The 21,675-nt window shown below is 45.0% G+C and overlaps 1 protein-coding gene across 1 annotated transcript in view; it reads left to right on the plus strand.

The window, feature by feature from the left end:
* Nucleotides 1–12,442, plus strand: part of LOC144500259 (E3 ubiquitin-protein ligase TRIM39-like) — a 52,334-nt gene extending 39,892 nt beyond the window's left edge. The window contains exons 4-7 of the mRNA XM_078222935.1: nt 1,434–1,456; nt 1,539–1,660; nt 3,227–3,391; nt 11,922–12,442. Of these exons, the coding sequence (XP_078079061.1) occupies nt 1,434–1,456; nt 1,539–1,660; nt 3,227–3,391; nt 11,922–12,442 (831 nt within the window). The remainder of the gene's footprint in view (nt 1–1,433; nt 1,457–1,538; nt 1,661–3,226; nt 3,392–11,921) is intronic.
* Nucleotides 12,443–21,675: the final 9,233 nt, after the last annotated feature.

Here is a 21,675-nt window from a genome sequence, read left to right on the forward strand (position 1 = left end):
TAACTGCCCATGGAAATGGCCCATTAAGCCACTCAATTCACGGGCAACAAGTGTCGGACCTGTCAGTGACACCCACCTTCCATGAAAGAATAAAAATAAAAACTGTTGCTTCAGCTGTGGTGGGACAGGTTGAGTGTGGGGTTACTAAAGGTCTAATCAATAGAGGCAACAGCTGAGAGGACAGGCGGGGCTTCAACATAATGTCCCGTCTGAAAGATAGTAATTTGAGAGGAACTCGATATCTGTGACACATTGCATTGGTGGAAGACCATAGCTATAGGGAGAGATTGGCCAGGCGAGAACTTTATTCCTTGGAATGTAGGAATCATAGAATCCCTACAGTACAGAAGGAGGGCATTTGGCACATCGAGTTTGCACCGACAATAATCCCACCCCAGGCCATATCCCCACAACCCGAAACATTTACCCTGCTAATCCCTCCAACCTACACATCCCGGGACATTAAGGGGCAATTTAGCATGGCCAATACACCTAACCCGCACATCTTTGGACTGTGGGAGAAAACCGGAGCACCCGGAGGAAACCCACGCAGACACAAGGAGAATGTGCAAACTCTGTACAGCTTTACTCTGTATCTAACCCTGTGCTGTACCTGTCCTGGGAGTGTTTGATGGGGGACAGTGTAGAGGGAGCTTTACTCTGTATCTAACCCCGTGCTGTACCTGTCCTGGAAGTGTTTGATGGGGGACAGTGTAGAGGGAGCTTTACTCTGTATCTAACCCCGTGCTGTACCTGTCCTGGGAGTGTTTGATGGGGGACAGTGTAGAGGGAGCTTTACTCTGTATCTAACCCCGTGCTGTACCTGTCCTGGAAGTGTTTGATGGGGGACAGTGTAGAGGGAGCTTTACTCTGTATCTAACCCCGTGCTGTACCTGTCCTGGGAGTGTTTGATGGGGGACAGTGTAGAGGGAGCTTTACTCTGTATCTAACCCCGTGCTGTACCTGTCCTGGAAGTGTTTGATTGGGACAGTGTAGAGGGAGCTTTACTGTGTATCTAACCCCATGCTGTACCTGTCCTGGGAGCGTTTGATGGGGGACAGTGTAGATGGAGCTTTACTCTGTATCTAACCCCGTGCTGTACCTGTCCTGGAAGTGTTTGATTGGGACAGTGTAGAGGGAGCTTTACTCTGTATCTAACCCTGTGCTGTACCTGTCCTGGGAGTCTTTGCTGCTTGGATGAAATATGATCATTGACTCATTGCATAAACGCAAACTAACCAAAAAACAGAAATGAATAAAAAAACTTTTTTCGCTGTGGAATCAGTGAATGGCTTCATGAAAGGTGCATGAGATTTAATTTAAAATACAAAAGCAAAATAAAACTGGAAATATTGTTTCTTAAGCAAGGCTGGTCTCTAAGTTCATCTCCACTTGTGATGATGGATCTATTAATATTTCTGTTTTTTTTCCAGAAATTGAAAACTACACAAGAAAGGTAATTCCACTGATTGACTCTCAATTTGTTTGGACTTGTTTGAGTTGTCAATCTAAATTTAACTTTGAATTCTTTTTTCCAGAATTAGAATGGCAATTTCTGACCCGAAGGATGTGTCAGCAAAGATAGACGGTGCCAAATATAAATTCCTGATGCTGTACAACTCCTGGAAAAAGATGATGAAGGAGATTGGTTTTAATACAGGTGAGAAAATGATTTGTAAGGGAATATTTAGATTGTTACTATGGTATTCAGAGCACAGTGTACAGAATCTCTTTCTCTTCACCTCCACACTCCCAGTTTTACACAATATATTTACAGTCAGTCCATTACAGTATTCAATTCCATTTGCTACATCACCGATATTGAAACAGTCCATGTTCCAATGCAGGAAATCTAGGACAATATATTGGGTAGGATTCATAGAATCATAGAAACCCTACAGTGCAGAAGGAGGCCATTCGGCCCATCGAGTCTGCACCGACCACAATCCCACCCAGGCCCTACCCCCACATATTTTACCCACTAATCCCTCTAACCTACGCATCCCAGGACTCTAAGGGGCAATTTTTTTAACCTGGCCAATCAACCTAACCCGCACATCTTTGGACTGTGGGAGGAAACCCACGCAGACATGAGGAGAATGTGCAAACTCCACACAGACAGTGACCCAAGCCGGGAATCGAACCTGGGACCCTGGAGCTGTGAAGCAGCAATGCTAACCACTGTGCTACCGTGCCGCCCCAGGATTCTCCAGCTGTTGGCTGGTAGTGGGATTCTCTGGTCCTGCCGGCAGCGCACCCCCTGCCCACGGGTTTCCTAGTGGCATAGGGTAGCTTCAATGGGAATTCCCATTCACAGCAGTGGAATCAGAGAATTCAGCCGTCTGTGAATGGCGCACTGCCTTCCGCCACTGAGAAACACGAGGCTGGGAGACCAGGGAATCCCGCCCATGGCCTTGGGCTGTTAAGTGCCAAGTGACATTCACACCACACAAGCTGCCTTAATGTCAACATGTTTGTGGTCGATGACACGCTGAACCTGTAGGAAGACCTAAAGCTACAAACCTCAGTGCATGCTTGCAGCCTGATACTACTCAGCCACCTGTGGAGACTTACTGTCTGCCTCTGGTGCCAGTGTGGCCTCCTGCAAGCCGGGCCTCTCTGCTGATAAATAGCTGAGACCTCAGCACTGATCCTTGCAATACTCCATTATACACTGCCTGCCAACGAGGAAAGGCTTCATTTATGCCAACACTCTACTTTCTATCCACAGCCCAATCCTCTGTCCATGCTAAAATATTACCCAATCCCTTATCTTGCCTATGAACCTTTTGTGTGGCATCTTGTCAAATGTTTTTTGGAAATCCAGGTATATTACGTCTACTGGTTCCCCTCTATCTACCCGACTTTTTACACCTTCAAAAAACTTTACTAAATTTGTCAAACACGATTTTCCTTTAGTAAAACCACGTTAACTAGTTCTAAACATATTATGTTTTCCAAGTGCAACATTAAGGCTTCCCTAATAATAGATTTCTTTCTATTCAAAACAATTGATGTTAGGCTAACTGGCCGACAGCCCAATTTTACTCTCTCCAGTCTTTCTCAAAAAATAGTGTAACATTTGCCACATTTTCCAATCTAATGGGACAATCCCTTTATCACTGTAGCTATCTCTTTTTGAATGTTAGGGTGTAGGCCACCGGAGCCCAGAGATTTGTCAATTTTAGTCTCTTAACTTTCCCTTAACTTAACTTTTTCTCTTCAGGTATTAGGAATGATTTTCTGGCCTTGTGCACTCAAGCACATATCGTGTTATGGCTGGAAGGGTCATTACACGATTTGCAATGCGGAGAGCCCCTTTTGAGATTCTCCACAACCCCCCACAGCGACGTAATCTGGTTCACTGCCAGTGAGGACGTGAATCGGATTGGTACATTTAAATCTTAATTTAAATATCAGTTTCCAGGTTTTCATAGAATCATTCGGCCCATTGAGTCTGCACTGACAACAATCCCACCCAGGCCTTACCCCACTAATCCCTCTAACCTATGCATCCTGGGACACTAAGGTTCAATTTACCTTGGCCAATCCACCTAACTCATACATCTTTGGACTGTGGGAGGAAACTGAAGCACCCGTAGGGAACCCACGCAGACACGGGGAGAATGTGCAAACTCCACATAGACACTGACCCAAGCCGGGAATCAAGCCTGGGTCCCTGGAGCTGTGATGCAACATGACCTCATGGCTCCGAAACTTAATCCCTCTACCAATAAAAGCTAACACACCGTACGCCTTCTTAACAACCCTATCAACTTGGGTGCCAATTTTCAGGGATCTATGCACATGGACACCGAGATCTCTCTGCTCACCCACACTACCAAGTATCTTACCATTAGCCCATACTCTGTATTCCTGTTACTCCTTCCCAAGTAAATCACCTCACACTTTTCCACATTAAACGCCATTTGCCACCTCTCAGCCCAGCTCTGCAGCTTATCTATGTCCCTCTGTAACCTGCAACATCCTTATATATGATATACAATTGACAACAATTAATATTGACAACAATCCCACCCAGGCCCTATCACCATAACCCCACACATTTACCCCACTAATCCTCTAACCTATGCATCCTGGGACACTAAGGTTCAATTTACCATGGCCAATCCACCTAACCCATACATCTTTGGACTGTGGGAGGAAACTGAAGCATCCGTAGGGAACCCACGCATACACGGGTGGGGGGGGAACGTGTTGCATAACATTATATATATATATACATATATATGATATATATGAGGGATTTAAATTGAGGGGTGATAGATATAGGACAGATGTCAGAGGTAGGTTCTTTACTCAGTAGTAAGGGCGAGGAATGCCCTGCCTGCAACAGTAGTGGACTCGCCAACATTAAGGGCATTTAAATGGTCATTGGATAAACATATGGATGATATTGGAATAGTGTAGGTTAGATGGGCTTTAGATTGGTTTCACTGGTCGGCGCAACATCAAGGGCCAAAGGGCCTGTACTGCGCTGTAATGTTCTATGTTTTATGACGCAACAATGCTAACCACTGTGTGACCGTGCCACCCATCGTAGCTGGGTTCATGTGGCTCCCGGTGTTCACTGACCCACCGGCACAATAGGATGCCTGTGGGAACACTCCTGGTTTCCACAAACGGAGGCCAGGCATGATGGCCACACTGGGGAGCTGAGGCCAGATGGTTAGGAGCATGGCTGGGCAGTGCCCTGACACTGTCCTCGGCACCCGGCACTACCAGGTTGTCACTGCCAAGGCGCGGGGAGTCTGAAAAGGGGCATGAAGTGGGGAGGGGAGTATGTAAGGCAGGGTGCCTGAAAGGATTGGAGCCTCAGGTGACCCCGTAGATGGAAGGGGTCCCGAAGCTCCAATGACACGGAGGATGGGTGGTTGGGCCGGGTCACCCTGGTGTCATCATGATCTGGTGGGGGTAACCCGGATATTTAGTGATGGGGGGGGGCAATTGCCTCTCTGGGATCAGGGTTGGGGGTATTTCTCATGTCTGCCGGGGGGGGGGCGGGGGTCATGACATTCATACGGTGGGGGGAGTAGAGCCACTTTCAACTTTACTTTGAGATCGGAGCATCCCATAAAAATGGGGTCCTGATTTCGGAGGTGCTGGTCTTGTAAATGTTCTTAGGTCCCACACATTCCTTTCACAGCACAAATCAATCCAACCTCCAAAAATGTGGGTTGATTGCGATTTGATTCATGCTGAGCCTCCCAGTGGGGATCGCATTGTCAAACCACTTTTCCCACCAGAAATCACACTTAGAAATGTTTGGGAGGAATTGCGCCCATTAATTTCCTCATTCATTTTAGCCCCTGGGTTACTCTCTATTTCAGATATGAATCTGGCCGTCAAATTGTAAAATAAAATTTAACAAAAATACTTGTTCAATGTCTCTGCCATCTGTAGACAGGCCAACTAGAGGTGAGGCTATATTGGATCTGGTGCTGGGAAATGAGCCAGACCAGGTGCTAGACTTGGAAGTTGGTGTGCATTTTGGTGATAGTGACCACAATTCGGTTACGTTCACCTTAGTGATGGAAAGGGATAGGCATGAACCTCGGGCCAATGGTTTTAGCTGGGGGAAGGGTAATTATGAGGCTATTAGGAGAGAATTAGGAAACATAGGTTGGACTAGGAGATTACAGGGACTGGGAACGTCCGACATGTGGAGTTTTTTCAAGGAGCAGCTACTGCGAGTCTGTGATAGGTATGTCCCTGTCAGGCAAGGAGGAATTGGTAGGGCTAGGGAACCGTGATGCACCAAAAAAGTTTCTTTGTTGGTTAAAAAGAAAAAGGAGGCTTATGTTCGGATGAGACGTGAGCACTCGGGTAGTGCACTAGAAAGCTTTAGATTGGCTAAGAGGGAGTTGAAGAGCGAGCTTAGAAGGGCTAAAAGGGGACATGAGAAGACTTTGGCGGATAGGGTTAAAGAGAATCCTAAGGCGTTCTATAGGTATGTCAAGAACAGAAGGTTGGTTAGGGCAAGTTTAGGGCCAGTTATAGATGGCAGAGGGAAGTTATGTGTGGAACCGGAGGAGATTGGTGAAGCATTGAACCAATATTTCTCTTCGGTGTTCACGCAAGGGGACATGAATATAGCTGAGGAGGACACTGGGTTGCAAGGGAGTAGAATAGACAGTATTACAGTTGATAAGGAGGATGTGCAGGATATTCTGGAGGGTCTGAAAATAGATAAATCCCCTGGTCCGGATGGGATTTATCCAAGGATTCTCTGGGAGGCAAGAGAAGTGATTGCAGAGCCTCTGGCTCTGATCTTCAGGTCGTCGTTGGCCTCTGGTATAGTACCAGAAGATTGGAGGTTAGCGAATGTTGTCCCATTGTTTAAGAAGGGGAACAGAGACTTCCCCGGGAATTATAGACCGGTGAGTCTCACTTCTGTTGTCGGCAAGATGTTGGAAAAAATTATAAGGGATAGGATTTATAGTTATTTGGAGAGTAATGAATTGATAGGTGATAGTCAGCATGGTTTTGTGGCAGGTAGGTCGTGCCTTACTAACCTTATTGAGTTTTTTGAGAAAGTGACCAAGGAGGTGGATGGGGGCAAGGCAGTGGACGTGGTATATATGGATTTTAGTAAGGCGTTTGATAAGGTTCACCATGGTAGGCTTCTGCAGAAAATGCAGATGTATGGGATTGGGGGTGATCTAGGAAATTGGATCAGGAATTGGCTAGCGGATAGGAAACAGAGGGTGGTGGTTGATAGTAAATATTCATCATGGAGTGCGGTTACAAGTGGTGTACCTCAGGGATCTGTTTTGGGGCCACTGCTGTTTGTAATATTTATTAATGATCTGGATGAGGGTATAGTTGGGTGGATTAGCAAATTTGCTGATGACACCAAAGTCGGTGGTGTGGTAGACAGTGAGGAAGGGTGTCGTAGTTTGCAGGAAGACTTGGACAGGTTGCAAAGTTGGGCCGAGAGGTGGCGGATGGAGTTTAATGCGGAGAAGTGTGAGGTAATTCACTTTGGTAGGAATAACAGATGTGTTGAGTATAGGGCTAACGGGAGGACTTTGAATAGTGTGGAGGAGCAGAGGGATCTAGGTGTATGTGTGCATAGATCCCTGAAAGTTGGGAATCAAGTAGATAAGGTTGTTAAGAAGGCATATGGTGTCTTGGCGTTTATTGGTAGGGGGATTGAATTTAGGAGTCGTAGCGTTATGTTGCAACTGTACACAACTCTGGTGCGGCCGCACTTGGAGTACTGTGTGCAGTTCTGGTCCCCACATTACAGGAAGGATGTGGAGGCTTTGGAGAGGGTGCAGAGGAGGTTTACCAGGATGTTGCCTGGTATGGAGGGGAGATCCTATGAGGAGAGGCTGAGGGATTTGGGATTGTTTTTCGCTGGAAAGGCGGCGGCTAAGAGGGGATCTTATTGAAACATATAAGATGATTAGAGGTTTAGATAGGGTGGATAGTGATAGCCTTTTTCCTCTGATGGAGAAATCCAGCACGAGGGGGCATGGCTTTAAATTGAGGGGGGGTAGTTATAGAACCGATGTCAGGGGTAGGTTCTTTACCCAGAGGGTGGTGAGGGATTGGAATGCCCTGCCAGCATCAGTAGTAAATGCGCCTAGTTTGGGGGCGTTTAAGAGATCCGTAGATAGGTTCATGGACGAAAAGAAATTGGTTTAGGTTGGAGGGTCACAGTTTTTTTTTTTAACTGGTCGGTGCAACATCGTGGGCCGAAGGGCCTGTTCTGCGCTGTAATGTTCTATGTTCTATGTTCTATGTTCTATTTCCTCATTCTCCGTGATCATTTCTTCTGTCTCTACTTCTAAGGAATCAACATTTACTTCAGCTACTCTCTTCCTTTTTTATAAACTTATAAAAGATCTTACAATCTGTTATTGTAACTCTGGCAGGTTTTGTTTCATACAAAGAACAAAGAACAATACAGCGCAGGAACAGGCCCTTCGGCCCTCCAAGCCTGCGCTGTTCATGTGCCCAACTAGACCATTCTTTTGTATCCCTCTATTCCCAGTCTGTTCATGTGGCTATCTAGATAAGTCTTAAACGATCCTAGCGTGTCCGCCTCAATCACCTCCCTTGGCAGTGCATTCCAGGCCCCCACCACCCTCTGTGTAAAATACGTCCTCCTGACATCTGTGTTGAACCTTGCTCCCCTCACCTTGAACCCGTGACCCCTTGTGTTCGTCACCTCCGACCTGGGAAAAAGCTTCCCACTGTTCACCCTATCTATGCCCTTCATAATTTTATACACCTCTATTAGGTCACCCCTCATCCACCGTCTTTCCAGGGAGAACAACCCCAGTTTACCCAATCTCTCCTCATAGCTAAGACCCTCCATACCAGGCAACATCCTGGTAAATCTTCTCTGTACTCTCTCCAAAGCCTCCACGTCCTTCTGGTAGTGTGGCGACCAGAACTGGACGCAGTATTCCAAATGTGGCCTAACCATCGTTCTATACAGCTGCAACATCATATGCCAACCTTTATATTCTATGCCCCGTCCAATAAAGGCAAGCATGCCATATGCCTTCTTCACACCCTCTCCACCTGTGCTGCCGCCTTTAAGGATCTGTGGACTTGTACACCCAGGTCCCTCTGTGTGTCTATACTCCTGATGGCTCTGCCATTTATTGTATAGCTCCCCCTTACATTAGGTCTACCGAAATGCATCACTTTGCATTTATCTGGATTAAATTCCATCTGCCATTTCTCCGCCCAATGTTCCAGCCTATCTATATCCTGCTGTATTCTCTGACAATGTTCATCACTATCCGCAACTCCAGCAATCTTCATGTCATCCGCAAACTTACTGATCACGCCAGCTACATCTTCCTCCAAATCATTTATATATATCACAAACAGCAGAGGTCCCAGTACAGAGCCCTGCGGAACACCACTAGTCACAGACCTCCAACCGGAAAAAGACCCCTCCACTGCTACCCTCTGTCTTCTATGGCTAAGCCAATTCTCCACCCATCTAGCTAGCTCACCTTTTATCCCGTGATATTTAACCTTTTGCACCAGCCTGCCATTAGGGACCTCGTCAAACGCTTTACTAAAATCCACATAGACGACATCCACGGCCCTTCCCTCGTCAATCGTTTTTGTCACCTCCTCAAAAAACTCAACCAAATTTGTGAGGCATGACCTCCCTCATACAAAACCATGCTGTCTATCGCTAATGAGATTATTCAGTTCTAAATGCGCATATATCCTATCTCTAAGAATCTTCTCCAACAACTTCCCTACCACAGACGTCAAGCTCACCGGCCTATAATTACCCAGGTTATCCTTGTTACCCTTCTTAAATAACGGGACCACATTTGCTATCCTCCAATCCTCTGGGACCTCACCTGTGTCCAGTGAAGAGACAAAGATTTCTGTTAGAGGCCCAGCAATTTCATCTCTTGCCTCCCTGAAGAGTCTAGGATAGATGCCATCCGGCCCTGGGGATTTGTCTGTCTTAATGTTTCCTAAAAAACCTAACACTTCCTCCCTTGTAATTGAGATTTTTTCTAACGGGTCAACACATCTCTCTGAGACAATACCAGTCAACATGTCCCTCTCCTTTGTGAATACTGATGCAAAGTATTCGTTTAGGATCTCACCTACTTCCTTTGGTTCTAAGCATAATTCCCCTCCTTTGTCCCTGAGAGGTCCAATTCTTTCCCTAACAACCCTCTTGTTCCTAACGTATGTATAAAATGCCTTAGGATTCTCCTTAGTCCTGTCTACCAAGGACATTTTGTGACCCCTTGTTTCCCTTCTATCTCCCTGTTTGAGTTCTTTTCTACTTTCTCTGTATTCCTCCAGTGCTCCATCTGTTTTTAGCTGCCTGGACCTCATGTATGCCTCTTTTTTCTTTTTGATTAGATCCACAATTTCACTGGTTATCCACGGCTCTCGAATCCTACCTTTCCTATCCTTCTCTTTACAGGCACATACCTGTCCTGCAGTCCTATCAACTGCTCCTTAAAAGACTCCCACATGCCAGATGTGGACTCGCCCTCAAACAGCCTCTCCCAATCAACAGCCACCAAATCCTGCCTAATCCGGCTATAGTTAGCCTTCCCCCAATTCAGCACCTTACCCATATTCTAATCTTTCCCATATTTATTATTTTTTGGTGACCCTTTGCTGATTTCTAAAACATTCCCAATCCTCAGAGTTACTACTGTCTTTTTTTACAAAATTGTAAACCTCTCCCTTTAGACTAATATTACCCTTAACATCTCGAATCAGCTACAGATGTGTCTTCCTCATTGAGGTCTTGTTTTTCAATGGAAGATATTTTTGCTGAAGATTTTGAATTTTAAAAAATGTTTCCCACTGTTTATTTACTTTCATACCATTCAGTCTATTTCCCCAATTAATCTTAGCCAGTTTTCCCTCATACCAAAGTGACTGGCTTTGTTTGTGATTAAGGTTCAGGCTTCTAATTAGAATAGGTCACTTTCAAATTTAACGTGCATTCAATGGTATTATGATCACTATAAAAGCTCAAGATGGTGTATCCCAGGGATCAGTGATGTTGTCCGTTATTATCGATCATTTGGACTGGGAGTACATGCCATCAAATCTTAAGATTTGCAATTGAGACAAAGCCTTCAGGCTTGGCTAACAGCGAGGCAGATTGTAAAATAAATTGGGAAGGTAGCTCAGAACAGCTGTCCCTCTGAATACTTCTAACACACATCCTTCTGGCCAAGTTAAATACGTTTTGGCAAAGGAAATAGCACAGTTAATATCAGGCCAAAGACTTCAGAAAGAGAGGAATATATATCTTTTGTAAAATGCTGACAGGAAAGCTAATGTTAAGAAATGTCTGAATGTGTGAATTTGTGGAATCTAAAATAAACTTAAATGTGAAGGTTTTATTTACTGTAACTTGTGCCATGAGGTGTTTCAAAGCTCGATAATAATCTGGATTAAAGACAGAGTTAAACTCCTTGAATTGGACAAATTCCAAAATGTTAATTCAACAAATAGGCAGTGGTTAGCACTGTTGCCTCTCAGCGCCAGGGATCTGGGTTTGATTCCCAGCTCGGGTCACTGTCTGTGTGGAGTTTGCACGTTCTCCCCGTGTCTGTGTGGGTTTCCTCCGGGTGCTCCGGTTTCCTCCCACAGTCTGAAAGGTGTGCTGGTCAGGTGCATTGACCCAAACAGGTGTGAAATGTGGCGACTAGGGGAATTTCACAGCAACTTCATTGCAGTGTTAATGTAAGCCTTACTTGTGACGAATAAATAAACTTTTAATTCCGGCCTCGGGTCACTGTCTGTATGGAGTCTGCACGTTGGGCGGCACGGTAGCACAGTGGTTAGCACTGCTGCTTCACAGCTCCAGGGACCTGGCTTCGATTCCCGGCTTGGGTCACTGTCTGTGTGGAGTTTGCACATTCTCCTCGTGTCTGCGTGGGTTTCCTCTGGGTGCTCCGGTTTCCTCCCACAGTCCAAAGATGTGCGGGTTAGGTTGATTGGCCAGGTTAAAAATTGCCCCTTAGAGTGCTGAGATGCGTAGGTTAGAGGGATTAGCGGGTAAATATGTGGGGATAGGGCCTGGGTGGGATTGTGGTCGGTGCAGACTCGATGGGCCGAATGGCCTCCTTCTGCACTGTAGGGTTTCTATGATTTCTCCCCGTGTCTGTGTACGTTTCCTCCGGGTGCTCCGGTTTCCTCCCCCAGTCCAAAGATGTGCAAGTTAGGTTGATTGGCTAAGCTAAATTGATCCTAATGTCAGGGGGATTAGCAAGGTAAATATGGGGATTACGGGAATAGGACCCGGGTGGGATTGTTCGTGGTCGGTGCAGACTCGATGGGCCAAATGACCTCCTTCTGCACTGTAGAGATTCTATGAAATAGACTCACTTCCCTTTTTGATTGAACTTGTTCTGTTTTCTGTTCTCTGATAGCACCATTGAGCCTAGACTCAGACACCGCACACTGGAACCTCCTGATCTTCAATAACATGAGCAGTGTCACGTACAGTCAGAATCTGAAGAAACCGCCCTCTACAACATCACGATTCAGTGTCTACCCCTTTGTTCTGGCCAAGCAAGGGTTCTCATCAGGAGTACACTACTGGGAAATCTTTGTGGGCTGCAAGGCTGACTGGGTCTTAGGGGTGACCAAGCAATCTGTGCAGCGCAAGGCACCGATCTCTCTAACACCTCAAGAAGGTTTGTGGACCCTGGAAAAAAAAGGCAAGCATTATGTGGCCAACTCAGAGCCCCATGTGGTCATCTTTTCACGATTTAAGCCCCAGAAAATTGGAGTTTACCTTGACTATGAAGCTGGACAAGTGTCTTTTTATAATGCTGACAAAATGAACCTTATGTATACATTTAAGGATATATTCACAGAGTCACTCTATCCATTGTTCAGCCCAGGGATTAATTTCACACCACTGAGAATACTCCATGTAAATCCTTGAAAGAGTGTGAAGTAAATGCAGTGACAAAAACCATCTGAAGCTGCTTGTGGACTATTGAAGATGTGTCTATTTACCTGAGCAGAGCAGCAATGCAATTCAATCGGAAATATGCTCACATTTCTTCTATTAATCTGTTTTTTTTAAAATTACTTTGTTTTTGCCTCTCTCTTTCTGTCCCTGCATCCCATAAATCACACCATACCTCTGACCCAGAGAGCAGGGAGGCTACCTGACCCCTCGGCCTCTGCCCAGGGCTCTCTGTGACAGCTGCTGGGAGCTGCGCAAACATGGTGGAGTTTGTCCCCTCAGTCTGTAGGAAGATGTCAAGCCTTGATTCGCTGCTTGCTGATGACATCTCACCCCAGATCAGGAAATCATGATGTAAAGAATCATTCTGCACAAGCCAAGCACCACGCATTCATCTGTATCTATAGATCAGTTCTCCAAAGTGTCATTTCTCTTAATATAGTATCTATTGGGCAACCTGTAGCTCCTGTGTGGGACACAACTGCATAACATTAAATGAATGATGTAGAACAGTCAAACCAGACAACAAGGAATTTGATACCTTGTTACTCCGGGGTATTGTGGTTTGGATAATTTGCAGTATCTCAGTACGACGCTGATGTAAAGTTAACGTTTTAATGTGGCTTTAATCAATAAACCATCCATGCATGTCTGCGTAGTGTGTTTACAAGCTGACTCTTCTCCCATTTCGATCTTGTCTGTTTATTTTGCACTTGGGACATTGCTCTGTGTGTATGACACGGCGTTGGTAGCGTCCCTCAAAATAGGCATCTTATTGACTTCATGTCAATCTGAAGGTCCAGCGATGTGTCACCAAGTTCCCGCTGTTTGGGCCGCTTGTTTCCCCTCGGAATCAGTCAGACAGGAGGCAAGCATCCAGTCAGCCACCTGGACTGGACTAACCCCAGCGCCATGAGCTGAAATTATTGTAACTCTGATGTTGGTAACACACAACCCTCCGGCAAAACTGAGGGAGCTTTTTAAATTTGAAATTTAAATGGGAATTTCTTGATATTTACTTTAATTTAGATTATTCAAACACTAAGCAATAAACATTTCAAACATGCCCCAGCCTTCCCCATTCTGAGTTGATCTTAGCGACAATGAACTCATTATGCCCTTTCCTGTCTTTTCATCTGTAAGACTGAGAATTAGAGTGCTTGGGACGAGAAGTTCATGAGAAGCTTCTCTGGTTGATTACAAATGAAAGCTTATTTTCTGATTTAATGGCAGCTATTCGGAAATTGAACATTTGAACACGAGCTGGGATTTTACTGAGGAAAATCAGACAGTGATGCAGGGGGGGGTGGGGGACTCGGGGGGGGGGGGCAGGGTGGGTGGAGGGGTGATGTTGTCAGGGGCATGAAGTCACGGGAGTTGCTGTCGTGTTGAGTCGAGTCTATGATATCATTGCTTTTACACACTGGACTGTCTGGCTTTGGAACTGAGATGTCAGTAAGTCCAAACTACAACTGGTTTATTTTATACAACTGAACTATGTCCAGCTATCCATAACTAGATGTTACCTTGCTGAAGCCATGAACATTCTCCCTCCCCTCTCCTCGTCAGGTGCCCTCTTACATCATCACATTATAGGAGGTGCTGTTTACACAGTGCCAGGTACTCACCCATACCAACTCTAATTTGGTCACCATCTTTGTTGGTAGGGTCCGCACCTTGTGGACATGTCTTAAATTCTTAGGGATCTTCACAACATAGCCCAGATCACCTCGATCCCTTTTAAGTTATAAGGTATCAGTAAATGAAACATCCATTTGTGAGGTGAAATATTGAGACTGATTACTAATGTGAGAATAACACCTAGTGGCTGAAAAATAGAGTCAACTTATATGCTGAGTTTATATAAAAACATGTTCATTGAGACCAAAAAGATGGGCTACGCTGTGTCAGCTCTGACTATGGTTTCACATATTTTCCTGCACCAGATGATCTGTGGTACCTTTCAATTACTTGTTTTGAAATTGAGTGTCACGTCCCCATTCACCTTTCGTCCACTCTACTGACATCACCTCTCGGCTAACAATCTACCTCCTGATGTCAGTGAGGCTGTGTCACTGAAGACAATGCCAGTTCTGACAGCCTGTGGGCAATCTGTGCAATGTGAAGGCAGAGCAGGTGGGCTTTAATGCCAGTGACTATCAAGGTCACTCTGGCCCCGGATTTCTCTGCCTCAGATTGATTCGGCATCTCCCAGTTTGATGCCACTCACTGCATCGAAACAGTGACAAGGTGCACTGTTCAGAGCAAATCAGCTTTACAACTGATGTGGACAGTCAGGCCGAGAGAACCGGGGTGGGGGGAGGTGAAGAGGGTGGGGGTGGGGGTGTTCACTGCCAGGGCTGGATTCACCCAGGTTCAGTATCTCGGGGGATCATCAGGGCTCCCAAGGGCCAGTCAATGACCTTCATTAACACAAAGATTTGATTCCCTCAATGTGTAAACTGGTCAGTCACATTCATCAGTGGATTCAGCAGATGTGTGTCAGTCACTCTGGGATCAACCACAACACTTACATTCTCCAATACACCTTTTCATTCCCCGTTCCCTCTCTGGCACACCTACAACGACGGAAACTCGGCGACAACTGTCGAGATGGTTGAGGATATCAGTATGGAACTCCCAAGAACTGGGGCATGAGTCACACTCCAACCACAACAACCAGACCATCTTGAGAATTAGTGTCTGGTTCACTCTTCAATATACACAAGTAAGCATCTTCCGGATTATGATGGTTTGTTGGTCTTTACACAACCTGAGAGGGAGGAAGAGGATCCAGGAGAGGTGGTGCACGAGGGGCAGAACACCAGAATCTGTGCCATTGGCCACTGGCGAGATCTTCCAGTCCCAACAAAACGAATGACCCTTTTGCCCTCCGCCGGGAACTCGCCATGAGGGTGGAACTCTGGTGGAACCAGAAGATCCTGCCCATTGTCTCACAAGTTCCCTGTATAAATGAGGCATAACATCTTTAGTTTTATGTTCAACTTCATTCATAATAAAGGATAACATTCCATTCGCCTTCTTAATTATTTGAGTTGATTTGATTTGATACCTGCATATTAACGTTTTATGGCTCATTCACTAGAACACCCAGGTCCTTCTGCACCTCAGAATTCTGCAGTCATTCTCTGTTTAAGTAATACTCTGCTTTTTTATTCTTCCTGCCAGTGTGAACAACTTTGCAGCTCTCGACATTATACTCCAGCTGCCAGATTTTTGCCCATTCACTCCTCACCCTCCTAATGGCCTCTTCACAACATACTTTCCTACCTACCTGTGTCATCTACAAAATGTAACCACTTCTGCAGTAGCAGCTATTCTCCCCAATTTAATGACATCCACAACATTTGAAATTTTACTTCCATTTTTTGAGTCAAAATTGTTTCCTTAAATGATGAACAAGAGTTCACCACTGCCCACACTTTACCGTCTGAATAGTTACCGTCAGACCCTGGTGTCTGTTTTTACGGAGTCACGGTGAGAATTAATGGAATTGTAGAATCCCTACAGTGCAGAAAGAAGCCATTCAGCCCATTGAGTCTGCACCAACAACAATCCCACCCAGGCCCTATCCCCTTCAGCCACACACTTACCCTGCTAATTCCCCCTGACTCTAAGGGGCAATTTAACATGGCCAATTAACCTAACCCGTACATCTTTGAAATTGTTACAGTACAAAGGAGGCCATTCACCCATTGGGTCTGCACCTTCTCTCCGAATGAGCATCTCACTTAGTGCCATTCTCCTGCCTTCCCCTGTAATCCTGCACATTGAATCATCTAATTCCCTCTTGAATGCGTGGATTGAACCAAGCTCCACCAAACTCTCAGGCTGTACACTCCAGACACTAACCACTTCTATTTAATAGCCAGGTATTAGTTACCTCCTGATTCCCTATGTTCTGACCTTTGTTAAGGGCCCACTGTGCGGTATTTTATCAAAGGCCTTTTGAAAATCCAAATATGATACATGTGCCACAGTATCCTTTCCTAATCCCTTTGCTTCCTCAATGAATTCAGTAAGGTTGGTCAAGCATGACAGTTCCTTTTGAGATTGATGATTATATTTTCAGTTTCTACATGTTTTTTATTATCTCTTTGAATAAAGATTCCATTATCTTTCTAGCCACTTACATGAAATTAATTGGCCGAGAGTTACCTGGACTACTTTAATCTCCCTTCTAAACAATCAGAATGATAATAGCCGTGTACCGGTTATCCAGCACTATTCACTGTTTGAATTACTTTTTATATGTGTGTAACAAACCTTTGATATCTGTGATGCTACTCTGCCTGTAAGAAATGTATTTTAATCATGTTTCTCTGCATTTTTTTAGCATGCCTGGCATTTTGTTGTTATTGGCAATTTGTTATTGTCTGTCGTGGCATCTTTTATTGTTGCTAAAGCCATATAATAGGCCTTTTGTTTATTTCTAATTTGGTCTAATGCAGTGCTCTGGAGTTTATGACATTTTTGGGAATTGTTGATTTGCAGCAGATTAACAGGTCAGGTGGGTGGTACCTTTGGGTAGTTGGTTTTTCTCACAGGAGAAATCCAAAGGGTTTTACTTTCAGTTTGGCAGAAGCAGTTGGGACTGCAGACTGCAAACAGTGTTTTCTCTCTCTCTCCCTGGTATTGGAGATTCTGCTATCTGCTGGCTCGCTGGAAGCTGGAAGCAAATGGTGTCTCTGTATCTAGAGGTGTGCTGCAAGTTCCAGCGGAGGAAAGCCTCAGTGTTTCAATTCCATATCCAAAGGACTAATTCACAACAGGTGTTGCAAAGCTGCAAGATCCAGCATCACATGAGTATACTTACTTTATGTGCTAAGTCTAGAACTGGATGCATGTTTGTAGGGAAGTTTGGTTGGAACAATATCATAGCTGTGTTTTTGTAATTTGCTAAAAGTTATTGCTGATTTTTCTTATTCCAGTTCAACTGTATTCTTAAATAAACTTTGATAAAAACTCCCCAGTGGGTCACTTGAATCATATCTGGAGTGAACCATATGCTCACCCGTGCCAAACTCAAAGTTCAAAACTTATGGTTTAGGTTGACTTCATAAAACGCCTTGGAGCTTCTGACCTGGATTATAAAATATCTCTTCACAACTTATTTTCTTATGCACAGATAAAACCTATACATACCAGTGACTTTATCGTCACTAATTGATTAATTTATCAATTATCTTGGGTTAGAATAGAATAGAATCTCTACAGTGCAGAAGGCGGCCATTCGGCCCATCGCGTCTGCATTGACTCTCTAATAGTGCATCCCACCCAGGGCCTATCCCCATAACTGCACTCATTTAGCCCACTAATTGCCCCAACCTACACATCTTTGTAGGGGCAATTTAGCCTGGCCAATCAACCTAACTTGCACATCTTTGGACTGTGGGAGGAAACCCACGCCGACATGGGGAGAACGTGCAAACTCCACACAGGCAACCACCCAAGGCCGGAATCGAACCCGGGTCCCTGGTGCTGTGAGACAGCAGTGCTAATCATTGTACCACCATGCTGCCCGTTCTTTACTTTGTTGTGATGGAGGCTGATTGGTGAGATTGTGAGGCTTGTCTGTTTAAACATAAGCACCTTTATTGGTAGGCTTTAACTAGGTACAATACCAAGTATGATATTGCATGACGGTGCTCTCATCTTGCAGGCTCGCTGCTGACTTCTGTTCTCTGACCATGTGACTATACACATCACACCGTGGGCGGTGTCACTCTTATGCTAATCCTTGCTCTGCCAACCATCTTATGTTGTATTACAGGCACATGTCCTCACACTTTGTCTTATATGTCTTTCTACCTGTTTTCCTCTCTCCTGATGCTTTCCTACCCCATTTCTCTTCCTGGCAAATACTGAACCAAAATCATTATTTAATGTTTCTGCCATTTTGCACTCAGTACCACTGAGCTCATCATTTATAATACTTGGGGGCCCTACCCTTATCCTGAGGTGTCTATTGAATACTTAACTGTTTTGTTCCATATTTCATGATCATTAAATTATGCAGTAATTTACATCCTCATATTCCTTTTTATTGTCTTCTGCTTTTTTGTATGCAGGCGTTGTCTGCAATCTGCTTCAAAATTGCCCTCATTTCTTTACACATCCAAGGGGTATCATTGATGTGTTTTTGCTTTTATGTGATTTTTTTTCCTCCTGGCCTCTATTCATTGCTGCTTTGAATTGTTTCCCTTGCTGTTCTATGTCTGTTAGTTAGTGTTTCCAGTTTATTTTCCCTCATTTCATGTCCATCACTTTAAAAGCTGCAAGCTTCCAACTTAGTACTTGGGTCTTTATCTTGCTCATACTCTACTTTAAACCTTATTAATGTGATCGCTATTGCCACAATGCTTCACTGGCTTCCATTTCAGTTCTGATACATTTCCCATCATGAGATTCAGTAGTGTTCTCTGCCCATTTGGACTTGTTAAAATACTGGTTAAAAAAGGGGTTCAGCAAACTTCTCCTCTTGCCCTTTACTTCTTGCCAGTTTATCAGGGAGTAGTTAAAATCTCCCATTATTACCATTCGATGGGCAGAATTCAATTGTTTTTAACCTTGCCTCCGGAGAAGTTGGCAGGGAGAGTTATGTCGCCTGAATCTGTACACCTCTCAGACAGTTTAAATGGAGACACTGCATCCACCTTGCAGAGCTCTGTACAGATATTGATACTTCACATAGACAGCCTCTCAGTCCTCAGCACTGTACAGCATATACTTTCTCCTCATGGGCTAATGCCCCAGAACCTGAAACATGGTTCTGAACCTTGGTCACAACTCCTTTATGTGAGGTCCAATCCTTTCCTAGGTACAGAGGTGAATAGGTCACACAATCATCTAGGTATGGTCGCCAGTGCAGTTAGATCTCTTTACTCCAACACTCAATCTCTCCTGCAATTAAGGCCAACTTGCCAGTTGCCTCCTCACTTGCTGGCAACACCTGCATGTTAGCTTAAAATTAGGTTTGGACAGCCAGGTTTGTTTGGCCACCCACACTTCTCCATTTTCTCAATCTGTTGGAAAACCTCCAGTTTTCCATCCTTCAGAACACATTGGAGAGCTTCTCACCCATCACTTCATCCACAATCTACTTTCCAGTTGGATAACTTGTTTAAACTCTCCTTTGCTTCCTCCTCACATCAGGACAACAGGGGCACATTTCACAGTCAGGGTTCTCATTGAGCTCAGAAGCTGGTGAGCTGAATAAAAACAGAAAATAGGAGCAGGAGTAGGCCATTCGGCCCTTCGAGCCTGCTCTGCCATTTATGATTAACATGTCTGATCATTCAACTCAGTAATCTTTTCCCGTTTTCCTCTCATATCTTTGATCCCTTTCACCCTCAGGCCTATATCTAAGTCCTTGTTGAAAACATACAATGTTTGGTCTCAACTACTTCCTGTGGTAGTGAATTCCACAAGCTGACCACTCTCTGGGTGAAGAAATTTCTCCTCATCTCAGTCCTAAATGGTCTACTGTGTATCCTCAGACTCTGAACACTGGTTCTGGAATCCCTCACCATAGATCCTTCCTGCATCTACCCCGTCTGATCCTGTTAGAATTTTATAGGTTTCTAGGAGATCTTCCCTCATTCTTCTAAACTCTTGCAAATATAATCCTAATTGACTCAACCTCCTCCAGTGGTCCCCAGCATCTTAGATGCCTGTCTCTAGCCAAACGGTTGGAGGCACTGGATACTGCAAAGGCAACGGGTCCTGATAACATTCCGGAAATAATAGTGAGGACTTGTGCTCCAGAACTTGCCTAGTCCCCTAGCCAAGCACTTCCAGTACAGTTACAACATTGGCATCTACCCAACAATGTTGAAAATTTCCCAGGTATGTCCTGTACACAAAAAGCAGGACAAATCCAACCCAGCCAATTAGCGCCCAGTCTACTCTCGATCATCAGTAAAGTGATGGAAGGGGTTATCAACAATGCTATCAAGCAGCACCTGCTCAGCAATAACCTGCTCAGTGACGCCCAGTTGGGTTTCACCAGGGTCACTCAGCTCCTGACCTCATTACAACTTTGGTTCAAACATGGACAAAAGAGCTGAATTCCAGAGGTGAGGTCAGAGTGACAGCCCTTGATATCAAGGCCTGATTCGACCAAATGTGGCATCAAGGAGCCCTAGTGAAACTGGAATCAATGGGTATCAGGGGGCAAACTCTCCACTGATTGGAGTCATACCTGGTACATAGGAAGATGGTTGTGGAGGGTCAGTCATCTCAGCTCCAGGACATCTCTGCAGGAATCCATCAGGGTAGTGTCCTAGGCCCAACAATCTTCAGCTACTTCATCAATGACCCTCTCTCCGTCATAAGGTCAGAAGTGGGGATGTTCGCCGATGATTGCACAATGTTCAGCACCATTTGCAACTCCTCAGATACTGAAGCAGTCCATGTCCAAACGCAGCAAGATCTGGACAATATCCAGGCTTGGGCTGATAAGTGGCAAGTAATATTCGCACCACACAAATGCCAGGCAGTGACCATCACCAATAAGAGACACCCTAATCACTGCCACTTGACATTCAATGGTGTAACCATCACTGAATCCCCCACTGTCAACACCCTTGTGGTTACCATTGGCCAGAAACTCAACTGGACTCAGCACATAAACACAGTGGCTACAAGGGCAGGTCAGAAGCTAGGAATACTGCGGCGAGTAACTCACCTCCTGACTCCCCAAAGCCTATCCATCATCTACAAGGCACAAGTCAGGAGTGTGATGGAATACTCCCCATTTGCCTGGATGGGTGCAGTTCCAACAACACTCAAGAAGCTTCACACAATCCAGGACAAAGCAGCCCGCTTGATTGGCACCACATTTATAATTATCCACTCCCTCCACCACCGACACTCAGTAGCAGTGAGTACTATGCATAAGATGCACTGCAGCAATTCACCAAAGATCCTTAGACAGCACCTTCTAAACCCAGAACCACTTCCATCTAGAAGGACAAGGGCAGCAAATAAATGGGAACACCATCAACTGCAAGTTCCCCTCCAAGTCACTCACCATCCTGATTTGGTAATATAGTCTTTGGAGTCGCTGGGTCAAAATCCTGTAATTCCCTCCCTAATGGCATTGTGGGCTAACCCACAGCACATGGACTGCAGTGATTCAAGAAGGCAGCTCACCACCACCTTCTCAAGGGCAACTAGGGATG

The sequence above is a fragment of the Mustelus asterias genome, chromosome 11 (assembly GCF_964213995.1).
Source record: "Mustelus asterias chromosome 11, sMusAst1.hap1.1, whole genome shotgun sequence".
In the NCBI taxonomy this organism is placed as follows: Eukaryota; Metazoa; Chordata; class Chondrichthyes; order Carcharhiniformes; family Triakidae; genus Mustelus; species Mustelus asterias.